This window comes from Schistocerca nitens, chromosome 8, assembly GCF_023898315.1.
Source record: "Schistocerca nitens isolate TAMUIC-IGC-003100 chromosome 8, iqSchNite1.1, whole genome shotgun sequence".
Lineage (NCBI taxonomy): Eukaryota > Metazoa > Arthropoda > Insecta > Orthoptera > Acrididae > Schistocerca > Schistocerca nitens.
Window position 1 is genome coordinate 384,874,847 of NC_064621.1, and position 27,157 is coordinate 384,902,003.

At 40.4% G+C, this 27,157-nt stretch overlaps 1 protein-coding gene across 1 annotated transcript in view; it reads left to right on the top strand.

Moving 5' to 3' along the window:
• The window catches only part of LOC126198416 (probable E3 ubiquitin-protein ligase HERC1), a 747,204-nt gene that overhangs the window by 676,684 nt on the left and 43,363 nt on the right, over positions 1-27,157 (top strand). Inside the window, exons 66-68 of the mRNA XM_049934719.1 lie at positions 9,619-9,879; positions 17,363-17,570; positions 22,828-23,021. Coding sequence (XP_049790676.1) covers positions 9,619-9,879; positions 17,363-17,570; positions 22,828-23,021 — 663 coding nt within the window. The remainder of the gene's footprint in view (positions 1-9,618; positions 9,880-17,362; positions 17,571-22,827; positions 23,022-27,157) is intronic.

The following is a 27,157-nucleotide window of genomic DNA, read 5'->3' on the forward strand; positions in this document are numbered from 1 at the left end:
TCCTCCAAACAACCCATGATAAAGTTTACATAAGAAGGAGCCATACTGGTGCCCATGGCCATGCCCGTGATCTGTTTGTATCTCGACCCTACAAAGGTGAAGTAGTCATTTGTAAGTACAAACTTGATTAAAGTGAGCAGGAAGGAAGTCGTTGCTTTGGAATCAGGTGGGTGCTGGTTGAGTAATGTTCAACAGCAGACAGACCATTTACATTGGGAATATCAAATGTCTCCTTCCATAAAGCCTTGGCATTTGAGGCAAACATTTTGTTGAGATGCAGACTCTTTACAGCAGTATGCCACCATTCTCATCTCAGCTTTCATTGGATGTATTACTCCACCAGCATAATTCAAAAGCAGATTTCCCAAACCATTACATCCAACCCTTGCATTGCTTATGCCTCCAAAAAAACTTAAGAGTATGCCTTTTGTTACTCAGTATTATTCTGGTCTTGAATGTATTAATCAGTTACTTTGGTAAGGCTATGACTTCCTAAAATCATGCCCTGAAATGAGGTCCACTCTGTAGGACATTTTGCCCATCACACTTAGACTAGCTTCTCATGCCCCCCCCCCCCCCTCATCTCCATAATATTCTGGTCACGTGTGTATAGAACTGGAGGGGATGCATTGAAGGGGATAGGTTGGTGAAGAACAGCATCTAGCAAAGGCTGAGGCCAGAGATTGGAAGAACAAAGGATATGTTGTGAGGAGATTTCCCAACTGCAGTAGTCAGAAAAGTTGGAGGTGGTGGGAAGAGTCCAGATCACACAGGCTGTGAAACAGTAGTTGAAGCTCAGCACGACGTGTTGGATGCAAGCTTAGCAACTGGGTGATCCAACTGTCTCTTGGCGACAGTTTGGCAGTGGCCATTCCTGCTTGTTTGTGGTCATGCCAATGTACAATACAGCACAGAGGTTGCAGCAAAGTTGGTAGATCACATGGCTGCTTTGTCAGGTGGCCTTGCCTTTGGTGGTTTTGAAGATGCTTGTGATAGGGCTGGAGCAGGTGGTAGGGAAAGGATGTATGAGGTGTGTTCAAAAAGTAAAGTGACTTTATATTTTCATAAAAAAATATTTATTTATTCATCAATATCCATGTTATCCCTTTTAAAGTAATCCTCCTCAGATACAATATACATGTGCCAACACTTCTTCCAATCCTCAAAGCACTTATCATAAGTGCTTTTTGGTACAGCCTTGAGTACTTCCAGCGATGCAGTTTCTATTTCTTCAATTGTTGAAAATCATCTTTTTGTAGGTCTCTTCAGTTTTGGTAACAGGAAAAAGTCACAGGGGACCAAATCCAGTGAATATGGTGGCTGAGGCATGATTGTCATGTTGTTTTTGCCCAAAAAATATCTCACAAGCAATGATGAATGAGCAGAAGTGTTGTCATGATGCAAAAGCCATAAATTGTTTTTCCACAATTCTGGACATTTTTTGAGTATTGCTTCTTGTAAACGGCACATAATGCCAATGTAATACTCCTTACTGACCATACGACTTTGAGACAAAAATTCATTATGCAACTTCTCTTACGGTAATTTGATGATTTTCCAAAACAATTTTCCTCACAGCTTGGACATTATCATCTGTTGTTGATGCACTGGGGCATCCAGAGTGAGGTTTGTCATTGGCATCTTCTCGACCATCTTGGAAGAGCTTGTACCCAATTGTAAACATTTTTTAAACCAAGAGAAGACTCATCGTATGCCACTGTCAACATTTCAAGTGTTTTAGAGTACTTGATTCCATTTTTCACACAAAATTTGATGCAAATTCTTTGCTCCATTTTTCATAATAATCGAAAATCGCAGATCACATTAAAACATGTCAAAGCTTTCTATCTGTCAAAAACAAACGAAATATGCTGTACACTTGAAACTGTGAACATATGTTTAAGACATGTGTACCAACATAAAAAAAAAAAAAATCCATAATCAAATGTACGTTGCCCGCGCAATTTGAAAAGTCACCTTACGTTTTGAACAGCCCTCGTACGGAACAGGTTTTGTGTACAAGTCTATTCTATGCATATGAGACACAAGCAAGGGGCTGGGAGCATGGTGGAATAGTGATATTCAGGTATATTGTGTTTATTGTCTGGTTGGTGTAATACCACTGTAAATGTGATAGGAAAATAAAGGGAAGGATTTTTCTCACTTCAGGACACTATGAGAGTTAGTTGCAACACTGGCGGAGAAAGTGATTCAGTTGCTCCAGTTCTGGGTGGTACAGAGTCATGAGTGGAGTGCCCTTTTGTGGCTGAACAGTGTGTATATGGGGACATGTTAAGTAACAGGGGAGACAAGTCATAGTAGATTTGTACCTTGTATAAAATGGATAGTCTAATTTCCGGTCTGCGAAGTCCTTAGTAAGATTATCCTTGGGAAATTTGGAGAGAGAAGTGGCTGGTTGGACTGAGGAGAACAAGCAGATTTTAAATTCTGGAGCAATGTGGATAGATTGCCTTCACCCTCAGTCCAGGTCAATAAGATGTCATCAGTGAATATGAACCAGATGATGGTTCTGGGATTCTGGGTCAGGACTGGTTTCTCTAGATGATCTGTAAATAGGTTGGCATAGAATGATGTCATCTGGGTGCCCATTGTTGTACCATTTATAGTAATTGTGGGCGAGTTGATCATGGTGACCAGGAAAAGTCAGTTGAGCATTGAGACAGGGAATGTTCATTAGCAGCTAGGCCATGATCATAGATGATGTTAGTGAAAACAGAGGAGGCAAACACAGTGAGGAACGAGGTATTGGATGGCAAGGAACAGGAACTGTGGAGACCTGGTGGAGGAAATGGTTGAGGTCTTGTATATAGGAGGTCAGATTATGGATAAAAGGTGTTGGCCCACAAGGGCAGAGAGTCCTTCTCTGGGGGCACAGTAACCAGCCACAATGAGGCAACCTGGATTGGATTTATGTATGGAGATAGACTTTGGGGAGAGGTTCTGGGATGGACTTAGGGATTTGTCTAGACTTTGGGGAGAGATTCTCGGGTAGACTTAGGGATTTGAAGACAGACTGGAGATTCTGCTGGATTTCTGGAATGGAGTTGGTGTGATGAGGGTTGTAAATTGATGTGTATGACAGCTGGTGGGGTCCCTCGACTGGGTAAACCCTGTGGTTCATAAGTGCAGTGGTGGAACTGTTGTTGGCAGGTAAAATTATAAGGTTGGGGTAATTTTCAGGTGCTTTATTGCAGTTTTTTCTGCAGATATGAGGTTAGTGTCCATGTTGAGGGATTTTGGGAATGACAGAAACGCAAGTTTTGTGGTTAGGAAATTCTGGAAAGTTAGTCATACTGGGCTTGTTAAGGACATTTTCTCCTTTGCCCAGACCTTACAGTGGAACACTTATTCACTACTAACCCTATCAATCAGATTCAACCAGAACCAACATTGAACCCAACCTTGCTCAGTTTACTCTTCCAGCACAGTTGCACCAAATTCATCCCCCGATAACCTTACAGAATTTCCTAACCTCAAACCTTGCCTCACCCTCATTCCTCAAATCCACCACATAAAAACTGATCCTAACCTTGTAACCCCAGGCACCAAAAACGTTCCACCACTGTGTTAATGAACCACAGGGATGATCCAGTGGAGGGACTCTACCAGCTGTCTATCTACACATCCTGCCACAGTGACTCCATTCCAGAAGTCTAGCAGGATCTCTAGCTGCTTTCCAAATCCCAAGGTCTGCCCAGAACTTCTCCCCAGAGTCTATTTTCCTCCTCCAGTCCACCTTATTTTATGCACTCCATCTTCAGGCCACAAGTGGCCCATTAGGACCATCCAACTGCCGAGTCATCCTCAGCTGCGGATGCGGATAGGAGGGGCGTGTAGTCAGCACATCGCTCTCCCGGTCGTTATGATGTTTTTCTTTGATCGGAGCCGCTACTGTTTGGTCAAGTAGCTCCTCAATTGGCATCATGAGGCTGAGTGCACCCCAAAAAATGGCAACAGCATGAGACAGCCCAATTGGTCACCCATCCAAGTGCCAGCCAAGCCTGACAGCGCTCAACTTTGGTGATATGACGGGAACCGGTGTATCCACTGCAGCAAGGCCGTTGTCACCCCTCCTTATACAAGCTTCATCAAGTACAAAAGCTAAACCACCCAGACACTCCATTGCAGCTGGTTACTGCATGCCCACAGAGAGGATACCTGCTCCTGTGGACCAATATCTTCAGCCTATTATCCACATCCTACCCTAACTCGTTATCAGGAGAAAGAAAACTGGCATTCTATGGATCGGAGCGTGGAATCTCAGATCCCTTAATCGGGCAGGTAGGTTAGAAAATTTAAAAAGGGAAATGGATAGGTTAAAGTTAGATATAGTGGGAATTAGTGAAGTTCGGTGGCAGGAAGAACAAGACTTTTGGTCAGGTGATTACAGGGTTATAAATACAAAATCAAATAGGGGTAATGCAGGAGTAGGTTTAATAATGAATAAAAAAATAGGAATGTGGGTAAGCTACTACAAACAGCTTAGTGAACGCATTATTGTGGCCAAGATAGATACGAAGCCCACACCTACTACAGTAGTACAAGGTTATATGCCAACTAGCTCTGCAGATGACGAAGAAATTGAAGAAATGTATGATGAGATAAAAGAAATTATTCAGATAGTGAAGGGAGACGAAAATTTAACAGTCATGGGTGACTGGAATTCGGTAGTAGGAAAAGGGAGAGAAGGAAACATAGTAGGTGAAAATGGATTGGGGGTAAAAAATGAAAGAGGAAGCCGTCTGGTAGAATTTTGCACAGAGCACAACTTAATAATAGCTAACACTTGGTTCAAGAATCATAAAAGAAGGTTGTATACCTGGAAGAATCCTGGAGATACTAATAGGTATCAGATAGATTATATTATGGTAAGACAGAGATTTAGGAACCAGGTTTTAAATTGTAAGACATTTCCAGGGGCAGATGTGGATTCTGACCACAATCTATTGGTTATGAACTGCAGATTGAAACTGAGACTGCAAAAAGGTGGGAATTTAAGGAGATGGGACCTGGATAAACTGAAAGAACCAGAGGTTGTAGAGAGTTTCAGGGAGAGCATAAGGGAACAATTGACAGGAATGGGGGAAAGAAATACAGTAGAAGAAGAATGGGTGGCTCTGAGGGATGAAGTAGTGAAGGCAGCAGAGGATCAAGTAGGTAAAAAGACGAGGGCTAATAGAAATCCTTGGGTAACAGAAGAAATATTGAATTTAATTGATGAAAGGAGAAAATATAAAAATGCAGTAAATGAAGCAGGCAAAAGGGAATACAAACGTCTCAAAAATGAGATCGACAGAAAGTGCAAAATGGCTAAGCAGGGATGGCTAGAGGACAAATGTAAGGATGTAGAGGCTTGTCTCACTGGGGGTAAGATAGATACTGCCTACAGGAAAATTAAAGAGACCTTTGGAGAGAAGAGAACCACTTGTATGAATATCAAGAGCTCAGATGGCAACCCAGTTCTAAGCAAAGAAGGGAAGGCAGAAAGGTGGAAGGAGTATATAGAGGGTTTATACAAGGGCAATGTACTTGAGGACAGTATTATGGAAATGGAAGAGGATGTAGATGAAGATGAAATGGGAGATAAGATACTGCGTGAAGAGTTTGACAGAGCACTGAAAGACCTGAGTCGAAACAAGGCCCCGGGAGTAGACAACATTCCATTAGAACTACTGATGGCCTTGGGACAGCCAGTCATGACAAAACTCTACCATCTGGTGAGCAAGATGTATGAGACAGGTGAAATACCCACATACTTCAAGAAGAATATAATAATTCCAATACCAAAGAAAGCAGGTGTTGACAGATGTGCAAATTACCGAACTATCAGTTTAATAAGTCACAGCTGCAAAATACTAACGCGAATTCTTTACAGACGAATGGAAAAACTGGTAGCAGCGGACCTCGGGGAAGATCAGTTTGGATTCCGTAGAAATGTTGGAACACGTGAGGCAATACTAACCTTACGACTTATCTTAGAAGAAAGATTAAGAATAGGCAAACCTACATTTCTAGCATTTGTAGACTTAGAGAAAGCTTTTGACAACGTTAACTGGAATGCTCTCTTTCAAATTCTGTAGGTGGCAGGGGTAAAATACAGGGAGCGAAAGGCTATTTACAATTTGTACAGAAACCAGATGGCAGTTATAAGAGTCGAGGGGCATGAAAGGGAAGCAGTGGTTGGGAAAGGAGTGAGACAGGGTTGTAGCCTCTCCCCGATGTTATTCAATCTGTATATTGAGCAAGCAGTAAAGGAAACAAAAGAAAAATTCGGAGTAGGTATTAAAATTCATGGAGAAGAAGTAAAAACTTTGAGGTTCGCCGATGACATTGTAATTCTGTCAGAGACGCAAAGGACTTGGAAGAGCAGTTGAACGGAATGGACAGTGTCTTAAAACGAGGATAATGGAATGTAGTCAAATTAAATCGGGTGATGCTGAGGGGATTAGATTAGGAAATGAGACACTTAAAGTAGTAAAGGAGTTTTGCTATTTAGGGAGTAAAATAACTGATGATGGTCGAAGTAGAGAGGATATAAAATGTAGACTGGCAGTGGCAAGGAAATCGTTTCTGAAGAAGAGAAATTTGTCAACATCGAGTATAGATTTAAGTGTCAGGAAGTCGTTTCTGAAAGTATTTGTATGGAGTGTAGCCATGTATGGAAATGAAACATGGACGATAACCAGTTTGGACAAGAAGAGAATAGAAGCTTTTGAAATGTGGTGCTACAGAAGAATGCTGAAGATAAGGTGGGTAGATCACGTAACTAATGAGGAGGTATTGAATAGGATTGGGGAGAAGAGAAATTTGTGGCACAACTTGACTAGAAGAAGGGATCGGTTGGTAGGACATGTTTTGAGGCATCAAGGGATCACAAATTTAGCATTGGAGGGCAGCGTGGAGGGTAAAAATCATAGAGGGAGACCAAGAGATCAATACACTAAGCAGATTCAGAAGGATGTAGGTTGCAGTAGGTACTGGGAGATGAAGAATGTTTCACAGGATAGAGTAGCATGGAGAGCTGCATCAAACCAGTCTCAGGACTGAAGACCACAACAACTAACAACCCTAACTCAACACACTGCTGCTTACCGTTGATGCCACCTCCCTCTACACTAACATCCTCAATGCCCATGGACTTGCTATTCTTGATCACTGTGACAATAATTATCTTCACCCACAAGTACCTCTTCTTTGAAGGCATCGCTTACAAACAAACTATGGTACAGCATTGGGCAACCACACAGCCCTCTCCTGTTCTAACCTATTCAGCGACTATCTAGAGGAATCCTTCTTAACAACTCAGAATCCCATCCACTCACCGGGTTCAGAATCATTGACAACTTCTTCATGGTCTGGACTGAGAGTGGGGACATGTTATCCACATTCATCCAGAATCTCAACACAGTGCCCCCATTTACTTCACCTGGTCCTGCTCAGCCCAACAAGCCACTGTCCTAAATGTTGACCTCCACCTCATGGATGGCTACATCAGTAACTCTATCTATATCAAACTTACCAACCACCAACAATTCCTCCAGTTTGACAGTTGCCATGCATTCCACACCAAGAAGTCCCTTCCATACAGCCTAGCCACCTGTCATCATTTTATCTGTAATGATGAGCAGTTCCTCTCTAAATTTGCCAAGAGTCATCTCACTAAGCCTGTCACTGTCCAAAATTACCCCCTCCTACCCTTCACCTTGTCTAGAAATGGATATCCCATCTATTGTCCTATCATTCACCTACCATCTCCCACACACCCAAATTCAACTGCAAAGGAGCACTCCTTTTGTGACTCAGTACCACCTGGAACTGGAGCAACTGAATCTCATTCTCTGCCAGGGTTTTGACTGCCGCTGGCTGATGTGGCCGTGCGGTTCTAGGTGCTTCAGTCTGGAACCGCGTGACCGCTACGGTCGCAGGTTCGAATCCCGCCTCTGGCATGGATGTGTGTGATGTCCTTAGGTTAGTTAGGTTTAAGTAGCTCGAAGTTCTAGGAGACTGATGACCATAGATGTTAAGTCCCATAGTGCTCAGAGCCATTTGAACCATTTTTTTGACTACCTCTTTTCGTGCCCTGAAATGAGAAATATCCTCACCACTACCCTCCCCAAACCTCCCACAGTGGTACACTACAGCCCACCCAACCTACACAATATGCTTGTCCATTATTATCGTTCCCCTGCTCCCAATCCCTTTCTCCCACAGTTCTTATCCCTGCAATGGACCTAGATGCAAGACCTATCCTGTACCCCATTCCACTACCATCTACTACAGTCCTGTAAGTCCTCTCGTAGGCATATCATACCTCGTCAGAGGCAGGACCACCTGTAAAAGCAGCCATGTGCTGTATTCTGAATGGGCATGACCAGTAACAAGCTGTCTTTCAGTGTGAATGACCAGTGTCAAAGTGTGGCCAAGAGACAGCTAGACCATCCAGCTGCTCAATATGCCACTCAGCACAATATGCTTGACTTCAACTACTGCTTCACAGCCTATGACATTGTATTCTTTTCAGTAACACTAATTTTTCTGAATCGTACAGGTTAGAACTCTTGCTACAACATAGCCTTTTTCCCAAACCCCATGGCCTCAACGTAGTCCATGTCCTCCACCTGTTTATACCTCTCCTTGCTCCCACTCCAGCCCTATACATACGTTCTATCCTGGCAGTACACCTGCATCATCCTTTTCCCTTCTCTACTTGTCTCCACTTGCCTTTGCCAGAACTACGTGTTATGTGATGTTTTGGCTTCAGTGCTGATGCTGAATTCTGAGTCCAATAAGCAAGTGACATTAATTCCAGAAAAAGGTGTCTCGCATTCTCTCTATTAGAAGTCGATAATTAATTTGTGGTGTTTCGTGATGTGATTCCATTACCAACTGCAGAACTAGTAATGGCCAAGTGATAGAACCTCTCACCACAGTAGCAAACCTCACAATCCAATGATCAGAATTATCAGAATTTTATACAAACAGCATGAGAGAAATCATTTACTGAAACAGACGATTCAAGGACTGTGCACTTCACTCTGCAATCTCTATTGGAAGAATGCTTCACTACTGAAGTTTACATATCAGACCCACAAACTAATGCTAGTTTATGAACTAATTTTTTTAGAAGTTAAGCTTAGATGAATTAAAATCAACATCATAGTATTTGAGTATGTGTGATCATTAGTTTAAATTTACTTTTGTTCCATATGAAGCTTATGAGTTTGTAAATTATAGTGTCAAAATTTGTGACAGATTGATTAATACTGTAGGTGAATCGTGTGATATGATGTCCTTTACCCAGTGATATTGTATTCTTTGAAATTTTTTCCAAAGTTCTATGAAATGTGAATTCATGAATAATGTTTTAATCTGAACTCACCAGTTTCTCTGTTTCTTGTGATTTAAACAGAATATATACCCAGTTGCTATCATAAAGCATATTACAGTGTTTACTGTAAGCTACACAAAACAAGTACGGAAGTATTAAATATTCCATGTTAAGTCTCAACTTTGTTGTTTTATCACATCATATTCATTTTGAAACTTGTTAAGAGCACAAAAAATATGGCTATGGTTTAAAAGCTCAATATTTTACAGCATTGTGAGTGGCTGACACCATCGTTCCAAGTTTTTGCCTCTCCACAACTGAGGCTTCTTCTTGCACCATGCGTATACACTTTACCACTTGTTCGTTCTATCGGGCGCACAATGGTTCAGGGACGTAACTATGGACCACAAGTAACAGTGCGGCGTTTAGCAACACATGGTCGGCGCTGTCGTCCCATTTTTGTTCAGGTTGCACGCCAGGTTGTTACTATGAAGCCCTCTGACCTTCGTTTACCTTCACGTGCTTGGAAGGTAAGCTTGAGAGTCATTTTAGAAGTAATGGACATTAAGTTTAAGCACACTTGTACCATCTGGACTCCAGTACATCGAAAAGAAGAACTGTGTGCTTGTTTCACCAAATTGCCATTGGCATTGTTATTATCTCCATATCAAATGTTCATAAGTGCATGAATTATTTTGATATTTTATAAACATTTTACAGGCAGTAGTTATTACAATGAATGTAGAAAGAGAAACATACCTCATACATTTGTCTGCAATACCAATTACATATAACAGGAACTACATGTTATTAGTGACTGGGCCATACCTTTGATGCTCCAACTTTTGATTTTTTTTTCTTTTTTTTTCCAGTTTTCTCTTTGTAAGTATACCATTAGAGCATGTACATTAATGATAGTTAATAAGGGGTTCTATGCACACTGCACAGATGCAATCTGTGATGTTTGCAACAGTACATATCTATAATGTTTGTTTAAAAGAGCCTTATACATTGCTTATATTTTATTGTGTAGTAATATAATAATGAAAATTGCAGGATGGAAACAACAAGAGGAACAAACACTTGCTTCTGGCATTTATGCTACCTTTTGGTCAAAGGATTCCCATTCAGAGTTGAATGAGTCTTAATATTAAATGGAAGCAAAAGCATAGTGATGACTGCTGATTTTTAAAGTGTTATGTATATCTTACAATAAAGCTGTTGCTGGTTTAATGAGAAATTACTTGCTGTCAATGAGGTGTGCAGAACAAAACTGATAAAAAAAGGAAAATAATAATATCAGTAGAACATATCAGTTAATTTCTTCCAGTCACCCTATTTCATTTTAAAGTATAACTAATAATGTATGCAAACTGCTCTGTATTGATGTATATTTGTTTATTTATCCATTTATTTGTCATCATATTTAAAGGTTGCTGCCTAGTGGTTATGTTTCCCTGATGTGCAAAAATTTCTAATGCTATCTAATACTTAATATTTAATAATCTAGTAATCACACAAAATTTGTCTCACAATCTGATCTGATCTACCCATTTTATTTTATTTATAAATGTAATATTACAACTATAAATTACTTTTGTACCATGTTCCTTAAGGCAGCATTATTTTTTCATTTGCTAATGCATGTGTGAGCATGATGTCGTCGTATCAGCACAAGAAACATGTAAACCTAGTGCATCTTTCCATGGGCACTCTGTTCTCTTCATGTCCTGTGTACTGCGTCATTGATATGATGCTACCTTCAATTACCTTTCAGACAACTAATGAACATGAGACTGTTATATCTGTTAGTTTCTTGGATGATGCATTGAGTTTCAGACATAGAAACCCTCTCTGTTTATCCACGTCCTTGACATACATCTATAGATTTCTGTTAACTAAGAAAATTATTTAGTGAGTTAATCTACTTCTAGACTTTTTGTGGTGTTAGTTTAATTATTGATAACTACTTTTATATGACATCACTGTTGTCTTCTGTGGTGGTGTTTGTTGTTATTTTCACATTAGTGTTCTCTCATCTCATGTGGACTGTCTTCATTTTCATGATCTTCAGCTGTATTTCTGTCCCATTCCTCTTTTCTTTCCTCTCCCTAGGATGTCCTCCACGTTCCACCTCTGAAATTTCAATGCCTTCCTGACAGATGCAACTCATGTGATGACATCTTCTGATGTACCTCATTCAACGTGGCACCACATTCTATCCCTGATTATGTCGTGTATGCATTTGTCCATCAACATGTACTTTCTTCTTCTATTAAATATCTGTGCATTGCACATTCCATGATGATATTCTTTTGTTACCCAACCTCTTCATTGCCACATACATCACTGTTTCATTTTTTTATCCTTTTGTGGTATGATAAATATGGTCTGTGACCAGATATAAAGCGAACATACCTGCATAATGGATTGATATTGCCCATCAGTTATCTTTCCTCAGTGTTAAGAAATATATTGTAAACATGTCTTCCTACCAGCTGTCCCTTACCCATTAACTTGTGTCTTATTTTCAATTTGCTATCTGCATAACCACCCACAGTGTTGTGGAGATTCTTTTAGACACCTCTGGAGCCAGTACACTGGTTGTCTATGTCTTATAATAGAGTCAGTGTGCCATATCCTTAAAATCACCATTAAATCATCTTTTATTGTTGAATGGTAGGTCCCTGTAAGTCATAGCAACACCCCTATTTGTACCTATTCTAATAACTTGGACTAGTGTTGCCACTCTCTCTCTCTCTCTCTCTCTCTCTCTCTCTCTCTCTCTCTCTATGAGCCCAAACACTAGCTCCATATGCCACAATACTGGCAAGAATGTCGTTGTGATACATCCTGATTAGCTGTAACAACAGTTTGATTCTATTTTGAGCAATATTCATGGTTTTTGTAGATTATGGCTAACGCTTTGTTGCTGACATCAGTCCATGCACAAGCAATATTCACGGTTTTTGTAGATTATGGCTAACACTTTGTTGCTGACATCAGTCCATGCACAACAATACACAGAAGCAGTATGTTCCAAAAAGAACTCAATTTCTATTGATCGCAAAGATAAAGTGTCAAATTTTTAGGATTTCCTTTGGCCTAGCAAACATATGTATACCTATCAGAATTACCGACTTACTGTAAATAATCTACAGTACAGTGTCAAAATTTAAATATTGCACACTTCCTCCAGCCCAGGCAAATTGAGCACATTAGTTGGTTCTTTTGCATCAGGTGTGGTCTGTGGTGGACCTCAGGCAGCTTATAAAAGCACCATTTGTTCCTGGACATTTCCCATGAAAACCCCAAAAAACATAATTTTTGGATACAAAATATACAAATTGTGGATATGGTCACTTCTGTACTTTCTTTCTTTCTTTCTTCTTCTTCTTTCATTTCACCCTCTTTGGGGTACGCTGGATCAATTATTTCTTTGCGGGTTGTTCTTTTCTTAGGTCCCAGTATTTCTTCATTCTTTCTAATCTTCTTTTCCTCTCTTCTTCCAAGATGCAGGGTTTGGACTCTTGTGTAGATTTGTCTTGGAGCCTTATGTTTTCATCTTTAGTAATTGATGTGTGGGCAATATTTTCTCCACACACAAAAAACCCTCAGAGTTGGCTCTTATGTTTCCCTGGACCAGAACTCTCAAAAAATTACTTTGAAATTCGGTTACTGACTACGATTTTTGTTTTTTATATCTAAGTAACATGCTGTTGGCTTTAATGCTACTGTTAATAAGAGATACCCTACATATTTTGTTAAAATAAGTTTCTAATTCTATATACATGGCTCCATTAGCATGAGGGTGTCATTGTGTGTGATACGTCACTCATTCTCTGCATTAATCAGTTCACCATACTTCAATATAATATTTTTACTGCTTTTAAGCCTGTAGGCCTTGACCTCTTCATGTGCAGATTTATTATTTTTCTCACAGGCTCTATATTTGTTTGTAAGTTTCCATTTTGGCTCTCTTATGTATACAGTAATTTAGCAATGTTTCTACCATGTCTTGAAAACATTAGTAACTGATTATATTTGCACAAACACTAAGTTCCAGTTTGGCTAACATGTTGTTTGTATTTGTTCTTAAATGTTCTCATTCCTTCTTTGATCTTGGATCTAAATGACACAAGCTCCATCCTTACACATATTCATTACTGCACTCAGATAGACTGTGAACATAACCACTATACTCAAGTGACTGCCCACTACTGTCTGTCCTGTCAAAGGTAGCTGTTTTTTTGTTTTGTAACTTTTGGTTACAACTGCTCAGCCCCATTAACAACATCTAATTTACCTGTATAGTACTAATTGTCTTTTGCCCTGCCATGTGCGAAGTCACATCCCTCATTGTTTACTACTGTCACATGTATCTCATTCATTGTGCCAGCCTGCTCTGGTGTGTCACCTTTCTGACTTACTTCCACAACAGTTGAGAATTCCTCTCACCTTTGAGCTTGAGTGTGAAATGCTGCCTTCTGTCAATCTGCAGTGCTGCCAGTTGGTAATGTGTGATTAGGGGTCACCTTTTTGGGTGACAATCACACCACAGGCTGGAACTGCCTGCTGCTTAATTCAAGGGCTGTATAAGTTCTGTTGTCCTTATGGATGTGCCTGCATCATTTGCTGTTCTACAGTGTGTAATTCAGAGCCACTTGGCATAACACTCACTGAAGCTATCCTTTGTTTAGTTTAGGGATTTCCTGCATCCCAGTCATTCACCATTACAAGAGCACTGATGGCTGCAAGTTATAGTTTTTTTCATACATATGTACTGTTTCCATACATACAGCTACTTTGCTCCTTGTCCTCTGGTCAGTTAATATAATCCAACAAATTCCCAGCCAATGAACCGCAAGAAATATATCAGTTTTTTACACAATAAAAATTCTTACCTTGTTTGTTCAATAGCACGTAATATACTTAAAAAAGAAAACACCGCTCTTACATTCACATTTCCTAATACCTTTTCACCCATCTCTTAGACACACTCAAAACAGAGATCAAAAATGCTGTAGACAAGCTAACATACAACCTGCTGCGGTGAGCTCTCAGTATTTTCTCCCACAATTACAACAGCACTATCTGAAGAAGTAAACCTTACCAGGATAGCCAGTATGACAACTGCTAACCTGATATGTTTCAATATGTCACTATTGGCAGACCATCAGTTTAATAAGTCCTGGTTGCAAAATACTAACTCAAATTATCTAGAGAAGGATGGAACAACTGGTATAAGCTGAGCAGAGGAAGAGCAATTTATGGTATGGTAAAAGGTAGGAACACACAAAGTGATACATACTGACCCTGTGTCTTACCTTATAAGATAGACTGAAGATTCGCAAAACCATGTTTATAGTATTTATAAACTTAAAAAAACTTTTTGACAGTATCAGCTGGAATATATTCTATAATCCATAGTATCAGTGCTAAAATACAGGAGGCAGAAGGCTAACAACAACTTGTACAGAAACTAGACTACAGTTATAAGAGTCAAAGATTATGAAGAGGGAAGACTTGGGTTTCAAATCCCATTAGTGATGAGTTTGTTAGAGATGAACATATGCTCATTTTGGGGAAAGATGGAAAGGGAAATCAGCTGTCCTTTTCAATGCAACCATCCAAGCACTTACTTTTTTTTATAAAGTTCTGTTTTTTATACCCTTTTGTATTGGACACAAAAGAAAACGTGACAAAACTGGTAAAAGGCAAGCTACTGTTTTTATTTGAAAGAAGGCAAGTTCAGATACTTTCACTGTTCTCCCAATTTGGGTGTTTTGTTGCCACTTATGCTCCATGAGCGTCTCGTTGTAGAATCAAGTGGGCTATACCTTCCTGTTGTGATTCTAGTGGAGTTAATTGTTAGTTAACTACCATCTTCAATATTATAGGACTGTAAGAAAAATTAAACTTACATAAATTAGTCTCTGTAAATTCAGCAAGTGAATAAAAACAACATTGGAGCAGTATATTGGTCATGTATTTATTTAATTAGTTTGTACTATTTTTGATTAAGTAAGGTAATTTATTGTAAATTTTGCTGGTTATGGACTTCACACTATCATGTCATTTATTCAGTTAGATGATTACCACCACTAATACTGCTGTGTTGATCATTTATATCATTACCTGATATAAATATAAGAAGATTATTATTTAAAAGTAAAACTGTATCTAAGATGCACACTAATGGAAAAAAGGAGTTGTGTGACATAAACGAAAGTTGGTAGACATGTTTCTACATCTGAAAGACAAAAAAACTCCAACTTGATGCCAGTCACATAAGAGTGGCACTAGAAGTGCCATCATGAGCATGCAAATCAGGTTTGCTTTAATTCATACTGTAACAGTCAAGAGTGGTAGTTATCTTTGAGATTTGACATGGTGAGTTAATGTTAATGAAGAATGCCTTTAAGGCGACAAAGACACCATTATCAGTCCTCCCTGGGTTTGTAAAAGGTCATGTAATAGGGCTACAAGAAGCTGGATGTTCCTTCCATGATACTGCAGAAAGACTTGGCAAGAATGTAGCCACTGTCCATGTTTATTGGCAGCAGTGGTCATGAGAATGTACGGTCACAGGAGGATTGGGTTCGGGGCAGCCATATGGCATTTGCAAGAGGGAATACCATAGTGTTCGGTGTGTGGCTCTGGCACTTTGTACTGCATTTACAGCAGCAATTTAAGCAGCAGTTTGCTCCACAGTGACACAACAAACTGTTACAAATCAGTTATTTCAAGAATAACTCTGAGCCAGATGCCCTGTAGTGTGCATTCCACTGACCTCAAACCATTGTGACTTCAGCTGTGTCAAGCGAGAGCTCATAGGATGACAGATCTATTGTGTTTTCTGATGAAAGCTGGTTCTGCCTCGGTGCCAGTGATGATCATGTGTTGGTTAGAAGGAGACCAGTTGAGGGCTAGACACACTGGACCTATACCTGAGGTTATGGCCTGTGGTGCGATTTTGTATGACAGCAGGAGCAGTCTTGTGGATATCTCATGCATTATGACTGTGAAACCTGGTGATTCAACCTGATGTGCTTCCATTCATGAATGGTATTTTAGGGGTTGTTTCCCAACAGGAATGTTCGCCCACACACCACTGTTGTAACCTAACACGCTTCACAGAGTGTTGATATGTTGCCGTGTCCTTATCAATAACCGGATCTGTCTGCAATCGAGCAGCATATGGGACATCATCGGACAACAACTCCAGTGTCATCCACGTACAACATTAACCATCCTCCCTGCATAACACAATGCAAGCATGTTTGCATGCTTGCATTCAACATTCTGGTGATTACACTGGTTACTAATGTTCCAGCATTTTACGTTTGCAATGGCTTATCTTGTGCTTTCATTAACCTGTGATCTTGCTATGTTAATCACTTAAATATGTTACCTAGACAAATTCATTTCTGAAATTTACTCTCCATTAATTATTTTAGGGTGTTTAATTTTTTTCAACCACTGTGTATTTATGGGACTGGCAATATTCTCACTTCCTCACAAACTGTTGTAGGGGTTGCATGTGATGATAATTGTACATGATCTTAACAATTTGTTATTGCATAAGACATATTTTTGTGTATTGACCCCCAGAACCCAATATGAAATGATATGGTATAAGAGCCTTTCACTGCTGTCAACTAAGTCAGCTCTTATCAGCTGTTGATAAATGTTGCATAATAGGTTGTTCATATCAGCAGTGATGATGTTGTGTTCATAATAATCAAATCTAAAGAAAGACATTGTCCACAACCTGAGCAGCTTTTTTATTCTTGTTTGTGTTCTTGTTGACCACTCACTGCGTCAGCTATACAGTGCGTGGGTACCTTTTTTCATTCCATTTGCTCTTCACCCAGAATGTTTGGTCTTACATCAGTTTTTTCCTAATGGAAAAATAACTTCACATTATCTAGAAATATCTCTAGTTTTATAAATAACAATTTTTGTCTTTGTGGTTCCTGTGATACTAACAAAGGGCAATTATTTGTGCAGGTAAAGCTTGTTGGAGAGGGTGCGGATGATGCAGGTGGTGTGTTTGATGATACTATTACTGAAATGTGTCAAGAGCTTAGCAGTGGAGCAGTGCCTCTTCTGGTGCCAACACCTAATGCTGTTAATGACACTGGATATAACAGAGACAGATACTTGCTCAACCCACAACTTTCTTCACAGCAACATTTGCTCTGGTTTAAATTTTTAGGTTTGTGCTTACTGCATGTTCTTTGATTCAAATAACTGTATATAAAAGTTCAGGTTATGTAAATGCTGTACAACCAACCACTAAACATTATATTTAATACTTGTGATACATTTCTGAAACTTAGTTTCACCCAGATGAAAAACTTGTAGTTTATTATTTTCATTCTTAAACTGGCATCTACTGGGAAGCTGAAGAAACTGCGGCATTTTTACACAGAACTATGTACTACCTCTGTTGGTAATTTAGTGCTAAGACATGTGAGGGTTCATAGTAAACTTTCTCTGAAAAGGACATAATGAATATCTGAAATATGAAGGCCACATAATGAATATCTGAAATATGAAGGCCACATAATGAATATCTGAAATATGAAGGCCAATGCATCAATATAAGTTCTTTGCTATTACACAATGCTAATGTGACAGAATAGGTGATGTCCTACTATAGTGTTTCGTCCTTCATATGTAGCACGTCCTCCATCTCTAACATGCTGTATGATAGTTCCAAAGATTCTGCTTCTCGCTCTATTCATATTCACATTTCTTCTTTGCTGTATTAATTCTTATTTATTTTATATCCTTTTGCTTGTTTGGTGTAGAAAATACTCCTCCTCACATTAGGCCCAACCTTTTTCCTCCCACTTATACTTTTCATGGCTTGTCTTGCAACTCATCTCCACTTGTCATTGTTGGAATTAAACACAAGCCATGACACCCAACTGATGGAAATAATGAAGTTGTTCATATATCTTTATTTCTCCAATTGCATAATGTGAAACATACTCATGGATTAAAACACTTTGCCAGACTGGAACTCAAGTTCTTGGCTGAGTCCTGAGTTTGAGTTCTTCTCTGGTGCAGTTTTAATCTGTCAAGAAGTTTCAGGGAACAATACACTCTGCTGTAAAGTGAATGCTCTATTCTGGAAGCAATGGTGTAGTCCACTAGTCCACAGACAGGATCTCCAGGATCTCTGCTCGTCACTGTGTGTGTGTGTTTAGTGTCATTAGTGTTATTTATATAATGGGAAGAGCTTTTGTTGATCACACTTATATTTATTTTGTATTGGATTTATCTTTGCTGTTTACTATCCTCTACATATTTTTGCATATGTGGCTTCACTTTTTATGAATTATAAGTATTATTTTCTTTGACTTTTATATGTATCATACAAAATATTTAAACAATGGAAAGTCCAGGCTAGAATATCAACAATATTATGCAAAGGATAGATTGCTACTCACCGTAAAGATGACACGTTGAGCAAGCAAGACGAAAAGATGGTACACAAGAGCTTCTGACCAAAGCCTTATTCATAAAAGAAAATACACACACACACACACACACACACACAAGACTGTTATCTCCAGTTGCTCAGACTTGAATGCAGCTGAACCATGTCAAACGGGAGCATCAATATGGAATGGGGCAGGGAAGGAGGAGCGATAGCAGAGCATGGTTGGTGGAAGAGGAATCAGTGCTGCCTGGCAAAGTGTGCAGAGACTAGAGGTGGCAGGGCATGGCTGCCAGGCACAGCTATGGGAGGCTGTGGAGAATGGAGGGGGGAAAGTGGAGTGTGGAAAGTAGAGGGGAATAGAAAGGGAAAAGACTGGCAGATGCATTAGCAGAAAGCAGTGCACAGTGAGGAGAGGGAATGTGAATTAGGTGGAGGTGAAAGGACAGAGGGGGTGGAAACTGTTGGGCAAAGGTTTGGGGGTCTGTAGGTTACTGTAGGTTGAGGCCAAAATGATTTTGGGAGCAGAGAATGTGTTGTAAGGGTAACCTCCTATCTGCACAGTTCAGAAAAGATGGTGGTGGAGCGGAGGATCCAAATGGCTTAGGTTGTCAAGCAGCCATTGAAATCAAGCACATTATATTCAGCTGCTCTGTTGTGCCACAAGGTGGTCAATGTGCAGGAAGATGACACATTGGGTTAAAGAGGACTAAGTGAATGGATTGGAGAGAAGGAGTTGGAGTGAAGCAGTGAGGAAATAGTGTCCTGGCCCTGAGTCCAGATCATGAAGGTATCATCAATGAAACTAAACCAGACCTGGCCCATAAACAGTTTGGCATAAGAGGATGCCATGTAGGTGCCCATGGCCGTGCTACAGATTTGTTTGTGCTCTTCATAGGAGAAGTAGTTGCTAAGCAAGTGGCTATGGCTGTGTTACAGTTTTGTTTATATACCTTCCCTTCATAGGAGAAGTAGTTTTGTGTTAGGATATAGTAAGTAAGGTGTATGAGGAATGAGGTAGTGGGTTTGGAGTCTGAAGGATGGGAGAGATAGTACTGAATAGCAGCAAGACCATGGGCATGTGGGACATTGGTTGCATAGGAAAGTGCCATGAACAGTGATGAGTAGTGATTCAGGAGGTAAAGGGGTGGGGATGGTGGAGAGTCAGTGAAGGAAATGGTTGGGTCTTCAGGATTGCTAGGTTTGTAGATTTTTGGGAGCATGTAGAAGGTGAATGTCATAGGGGTAAGAAGGAAAATGAATTCACAGCAGAGGTTCTGGAAAGGGCCAAAGGCTTGAGCAGGAATTTGAGGTATGTTGGACTTCTGAGATGGTATCATTCTGTCAGATTTTACAGGTGGAGTAGTCAGACAGTTGGCCAGGGCCTTCCACCAGATAGTCGCTAAGATTCATGATGGCTGTATTTGAACTTTAGTCTGGAGGGTGAATGATTAGGTCAGGATCTGTTTTGAGGCTGTGTGTGGCTGTCCTGCTGAAAGATTGGTGTTCTTAGGAAGGGACCTAGGGAAGGATGGTGAAGCCAAGTCAGAGTTAAGAAATTCACAGAAGGTGACCATGAGGTGATTAGGTAAGTGGGGATGGGGGGGGGGGGGGGTCATGGTTGGATGGTGGCATGAACTGGGAGAGGCATGGTTCAATGTTGGAATTTGGTTGCCTTTGATAGGAGGGATCGGTGGCAAAGAATTGTTTTCATTGCAGGGATCGGGCAAAGGAGAGGAGGTCTTTGACAAGTCCAGCATGGATACATTTTGGTGCAGGTGTGAAGGTGAGACCTTTGGATAGGACTTAAACTTCTGTAGGGCTGAGGATTTAGTGGAGTTTTGGGTGATGTGACAGGTTGACAAGGTCAGCTAGGCAGGGTTTGGGTGCTTTGAGGGGTTGATGGGAAGGAACACATGGGTAGGATATGGGTCAGGTAGTGGTGCCCCAAAGCGGCAGTAGGATGTCATTGAGTCGATAATGTATGATGGTGGGTATCTGGAGTGCTTTTCCAGGTGCTGGAGTACAATCGATTCAATTTCATAGATGGGTTGTACGTAGTAGGGCTGCATATTAGCGATATCTTGCAGAGGAAGGAGAGGTGGTTCTGGGAAGACCAGGCCATGGACATGTGTTTTTGCACTACTAGGTTTGTGAGGGAGAGGGTCTGGCTGAATCTGAAAAGGTCAAGGCCATTGTGAAAGGAGGGTTGGGATTGAGAGAAATGAATTTTTATGGTTAGGTCATTTGTGGAGATTCCAAGGTTCAAGAAGCATTTATGGAACAGGATGTGGGAATGGGTTTTAGCTAACACAACCTCAACATTTTCTCTCCCATCCACTTCACTTGGTTTCCCTCAACCCAGCATGCCACCTTCTTGGACATTGACCACCACCTCTCCAATGGCTACATCCACAGCTCTGTCTATATTAAACCCACCAGCCACCTACATACAGTACATGCATTTCAACGGCTGCCATCCATCCCACACCTAAAAATTCCTCCATACAGCCTGGTCATCTGGGCATGCTGTATATGCACTGACAAGAACTCCTTTGCCCCAGTTTGCTGAATGTCTCACAAAAGCCTTCACAGACAGGCACTATCCCCTAGACCTTGTATGCAAACAGATTTCCCGTGCCTTATCCTCACGTAACTCCAATCCTCCCACCACCCCCACTAACCAGCTACAAAGGGGCAACCCATTTGTCACCTAATACCACTCCAGACAGGAATAGCTGAAACACATTCTTCATCTGGCCTTTGATTATCTCTCATTGTGCCTTGAATTGAGGCATATCATGCCAACCTTCCCACCTCTCTTAAAGTGGTGGGTCATCGCCTACCCAACATCCACAGTCTTGAACTCCATTCCTATGCCACCGCAGTCCCAAATGTTTGCCACTGGGATCAAATCCCTGTGGAAGATCTAGGTGCAAGAGCTGCCCAATCCACCCACCCTACACTTTCTATCCCAATCCTGTCACAGGCTGATCATACACTATCAGAGGCCGAGCCACCTCTGAAAGCAGAGGCCAAGCCATCTCTGAAAGCAGCTATGTCAATTGTCACTCTGCTGCAACCATTTCTCATATTTTTATTTTGGTATGACACCAGCATGAATGACCACTACCAAACTGTGGCCAAAGCAAAGTGGACAACTCTGTGGCATAACATGAAGGTGGTGAACATAACAAGCTTGATTTCAATGTCTGCTTCACAACTCAAACCATCTAGAGCCTGAGCTGAAGGCATCATTGGATGCGTTCTTTTTTTTTTGGGGGGGGGGGGGGGGGGGGCACTTGTGGTCAGCAAACTGCTCTCCCAGTTGTTCTCAGCTTTTGGGACTGGAGTTGCTACTTCTCAATCAAGTAGCTCCTCTATTGGCCTCACAAGGGCTGAGTGCACCCTGCTTGCCAACAGTGCTCAGCAGACATAGACAGTCACCAATCCAAGCACCAGCCAAGCCTCACAGCATGTAACTTCAGTTATCTGATGCAAACTGGTGTGTCCACTTTGCCAGGGTGGTTGGCCTCTGTTCTATCATCTCCTCCCGATTCACTACTCCTCTCCCTCATTGTGTGCTGCTCTCCGCTAACAAACCCACCTATCTTTTCCCCTTCTCTACTCCTCTCCTTTGCACTCCCCCTTCCCCACCCCCCTCTGGCCCTCCCCACACAACCTCCCAACTCTATGCCTAGTAGACATGGCCTACCACCTCTAGCCCCTGGATGCTCTGTCAGGCAGTGCCGATTCCTCTTCCCACACCTGTACCCTGCTATCCCTTTCCTTTCCTACCCCACTCTGGATTGTTGCTCCCGTTCGAAGTGTTTCAGTGCATTTTGACCTGATCAGCAGTTTGTATGTGTGTGTGTGTGTGTTCTTTTAGGAAGAAGGTTTTGATCAAAGCTCTTGTGTACAGTCTTTTATCATGTCTGTCTGCAGCTCAATATATCATATTTACAGTGAGTAGCAATCTATTCTTTACACAAAATATTTACTCATTCTGTATATCATTGAATAGGTATCTTGTTTGGGGTTGCGGTACGGACAAAGAAGCCACTAGCCGTACCATTAGCTCCTATTGTGTGGAAACTGCTGGTTGAAGAACCAGTGACAATGGATGATTTAGAAGAGACAGATATTCTTTACACGCAAAGTCTGAGAGGAATAAGAGACATACATTTGTCTGGCATAACAGAAGCAAATTTCTATGAGGTAAGTTGCTAAAAAAAAAATAGCTCCTTCCATGTTGTGTTCCATGTTTGAAAATTTGTTGTTTAAATAATGTAATGATATTGCATGTGTGCTATCCCACCATGAAAATAATAATGCAGGTCATGGTAAGTTGTTCACTCTTCCTGAAATTACTTTTTATTTTATGAGGGTTTACCTTTTTTGTTGTAATGCAGATAGTGAGTGGTTGAATACTCAGTGATAGCATGCTTTGAAGATGTCACATAACCATATGTTTAGCATCTGAGACAAATAAAGATTGGCAAGATTAATAGATTAATTGTGCAGTTTGTTGTTAGACATGGAGATTCTTATGGCTGCTTTCATTTTTTACACTTATAATAAATCACTGAAGATTTATGATCGATGTAAGTCAGAAATAATTTGCCCTTCAAATATAGAGAAAGCCTTTAGAATACTTAGATATAAAGTGTTGTTGTGATCTTTAGTCCAAAGAGTGGTTTGATGCAGCTCTCCATGCTAGTTTATTGTGTGCAAGCCTCTTCATCTCCGCATAAGTAATACAACCTATATCCATTTGAACTTGCTTACTGTATTCAAGCCTTGGCCACCGTCTGCAGTTTTGCACCATTCCCAGTGCACGCGCGCGCTCGCTCACGCTCATGCTCACACTCACACAAATTGACAATTTCTTGATGCCTTAGGATGTGTCCTATCAACCAGTCCCTTCTTTTAGGGAAGTTGTGCCATTTTTTCCCTCCAATGTGATTCAGTACCTTCTCATTAATTATTTGATTTGCTCACATAATCTTCAACGTTCTGTACCACCACATTTCAGAAGATTCTATTCTCTTCTTGTCTGAATTGCCCATCATCCATGTTTCATTTCCATGCCACGTACATACCTGCAGAAAAGATTTCAAACACTTAAATTTACCCAAAAGCTAGCTTCTGTAACCACTGTTTTATTGATCTGATAGTATTACCCTTGAGGCAAAAGAACAAAAGTAAATAACTAAGAATATTAAATAATTCTTCCTCACTGCAAAATCACAATTTATCATGTGTGTCTGTGTGTGTGTGTGTGTGTGTGTGTGTGTGTGTGTGTGTGTGTGTGTTTTGAGTGAATATTTCATCGGTTGTTAGCTAGCAACGTGGGAGTAGATCTCATTAATTTTCATACTGTTTCATAAATGCACCCATTCATCTAAACTTGTATGTTTTACGGGAGTTCTCAAAAGTAAAATGTTTCCATGTTCTTCTTCTGTTTTTTAAAATTACATTCTTAATGACTGTACTTTTTTAAGTTACTACATATTTGACTGAAGTTAACCTGGTAATTTGTTTCCTATTAATTCCACTTTTCAGATTTAAATTATGATCTATTTTTCAGTTGAAGGCATTGTTGTATGAAAATGTAGTTGTTTTACATATTTAGATTTTTTGTAGTTTATGTAAATTCAAAACCTGCCAGACTAACCATTAGCACTGATGTATGTAGAGCACATAATGAGAAAGAAGCATTTAACTGTGTGTGTGTGTGTGTGTGTGTGTGTGTGTGTGTGTGTGTGTGTGTGTGAGGGGGGGGGGGGGGAGAGAGAGAGAGAGAGAGAGAGAGAGGTACCACTGTGTTGTGTACATTAGATACGTTGTGAAAAGAATTTTGTGACCGTATATATAACAGAATAAAGGGATATAATGAGCCAAGGATGATCTCCACTGACAGAATGTAAGTTTTTTCATGGGAATAAGATGGCACTTACTAATTCTTTTGGAACATTGTTAATGGTTTAGGTGGATTGTTGAACTGTACAGACTGTCAACCCAACAAATCACTGTAAGTGTACATCCACTGTTATCACAGTAGCACCTAGCTTTTCTCCACATGTAGGGAAATGACAGAGAGTGGCAATTGGGATTGCAGTTCCAACATTGAAATAGACTACTCTTGCTCCATATTGGATCTGGAAGGTAGATTAGGGTTTAACATCCTTTGACAACAAGGTCATTTGGAGACAGAGTTGAAGTCCAAATTGGGGGAAGAAAATCGACTGTGGTTTTTCAAGGGAACCATCTTTGCTTTGCCTTAAGTGATATAGGGATGCAATGGGAAACCTACTGGATGGATATTTAAACCACATTCCTTCCAAATGTGAATCCACTGTCCAGTGTGTAAACCGTTGCACCATCTTGTTTGTTTTGGACTTGCCACTGTCAGTGTGTAACCTGTTCACCTTACATTTAATGTTTATACATAGATTTCTACAAATTGGATGAAAAGAGCAACACATGCAGTGTCTCGATGAAAAAGAACTCTCTTTAGCCGTACAGCATATTCACCTGTTGGTTTCTGTCATTTCATTCACATCACCAATGTTCCTGCCTTCCAAAAACACACCCGCCTTACCTGCTTTGTACAGTTTCCAGCATGACTCCCCAGCTGGTGGCACATGCACAACCTTTGAATGAAATTATGTGCCTGGGAAGAGATTGGTTGGCCAGCAAGTAAGTACCCAGTGCCTCCGGTAAAAATAGACTGTATTGTTGGATATAAGGAGATTTAAGCAAAAAATTAAAATTTATACCAAGACCATGATTCGAATATAGGTCTCTTGCTCATAGGTAGATGTGCTAACCACTATGTCGCCATGGCACAGTGGCTTTGCACAGCTGCTCAGACTACGCTAATACTCCTCCCTTCTCAATCCAAATTCCCATTCATGTATCAGCCCACTTGATATTCCTCTAAACTCAAACAGCATTTGAAGAGGGAGGTGTGCTGAGTTGTGCAAAGCCACTGGGCCAGAGTGGTGTAGTGGTTAGTGCATCTATGTAGTGAGCAGAAGACCTGAGTTTGAATCCTGGCCTTTGTGCTAATTTACAGTATTGCTTCAGTCTACATATATACAGCATAGATGTTTGAGACCCGAAAAGGATTCTACAGCTGCATAGATTCATTTGTTATATTGTTGGGCCCTGTGTCTTCCAATTAAAGTGTTGTATACCTATATCAGTTTCAGATCAAAGATAAATGTACATCACATCAAAGTTCAAGGAGCCTTCACAGAAGCCACTAATTCAATGTAATTGTCTCCCTGGCATAACTTTTGATACCTATGAACCCCAGTGAGACAACTTTCAAAATAAGCTGCCAGACAGAAATTTGTATGTGAAATATCAGGATAGTTTTGATTTTGTTCCACACTTCTCACCACAATATTCTCCACAACTATTAAATTTCCACACTCGGTCATGACCAGAAGGTCATATGTTATTATCTTCCACAACAGTGAGCATATATACAGCAAGATAATAAACATAGCCCTACTTACCTGTACCATTCAGAGACGTAACACAATAGCACAACATACACTTTGTTCATCTGACCTATCCGTGTCTAAATCTGTAGTTACAGTCACAGTCCAATACAATACAATTTGAGCACCAATCAAAGTCACTTCCTGTGCAACAGTACATGGTTATAATTTGCAGACATCATACGAACTAAAAACAAAGCTCATTGCACCGCTGAGGTTGAGCTGTTACCAGCTGTTTGGTCTAACCTCAGCCAACACCCAGTGTGATCTGCTTAGAACAAGGGGACACTACCTTTATTTGCAACTTCTCAGCCAGTGATGTCAGGCATGTCATTTTTCCTAATATTCATAATTAAGCTACTTGTGTGAGTCACAATAGTAATGCAAACTTCAGCTCACTCATAGCCAGTTTTGTGATAATTTTAAGATCAATCTGTCTCATACATAACATATTTTCCCAGAAGATCTATTTCCTTCCTCACACCCATTAAGTACAAGTGTAGCTCTTTTACAACTACACATTATATTCTTCATCTCATCAATAGTTTCTAGAAATTAAGTATCTTGTTCACCGAAAGGGTATGATGTTAATGGATGGAACCCTTTGGACCATCTCAGTGCCTTGCCTCTGTTCCAAGACTGGTGAACTGCACATTCGTATGGGGTCTAAAGCACTTTCACAGCCTTTAATCTTCAGTACTGTTGCTTGACCTCTATTGAAATGACTTTTGTAAATAGTCCATGAGCAAAGATATGTTAAGAATTCATTCCAGCAATAAGTTAGCTTCAGTAGACAGAGAAAGAGTGATTTGCACTAACGCATGTCTTTAATTATGAACA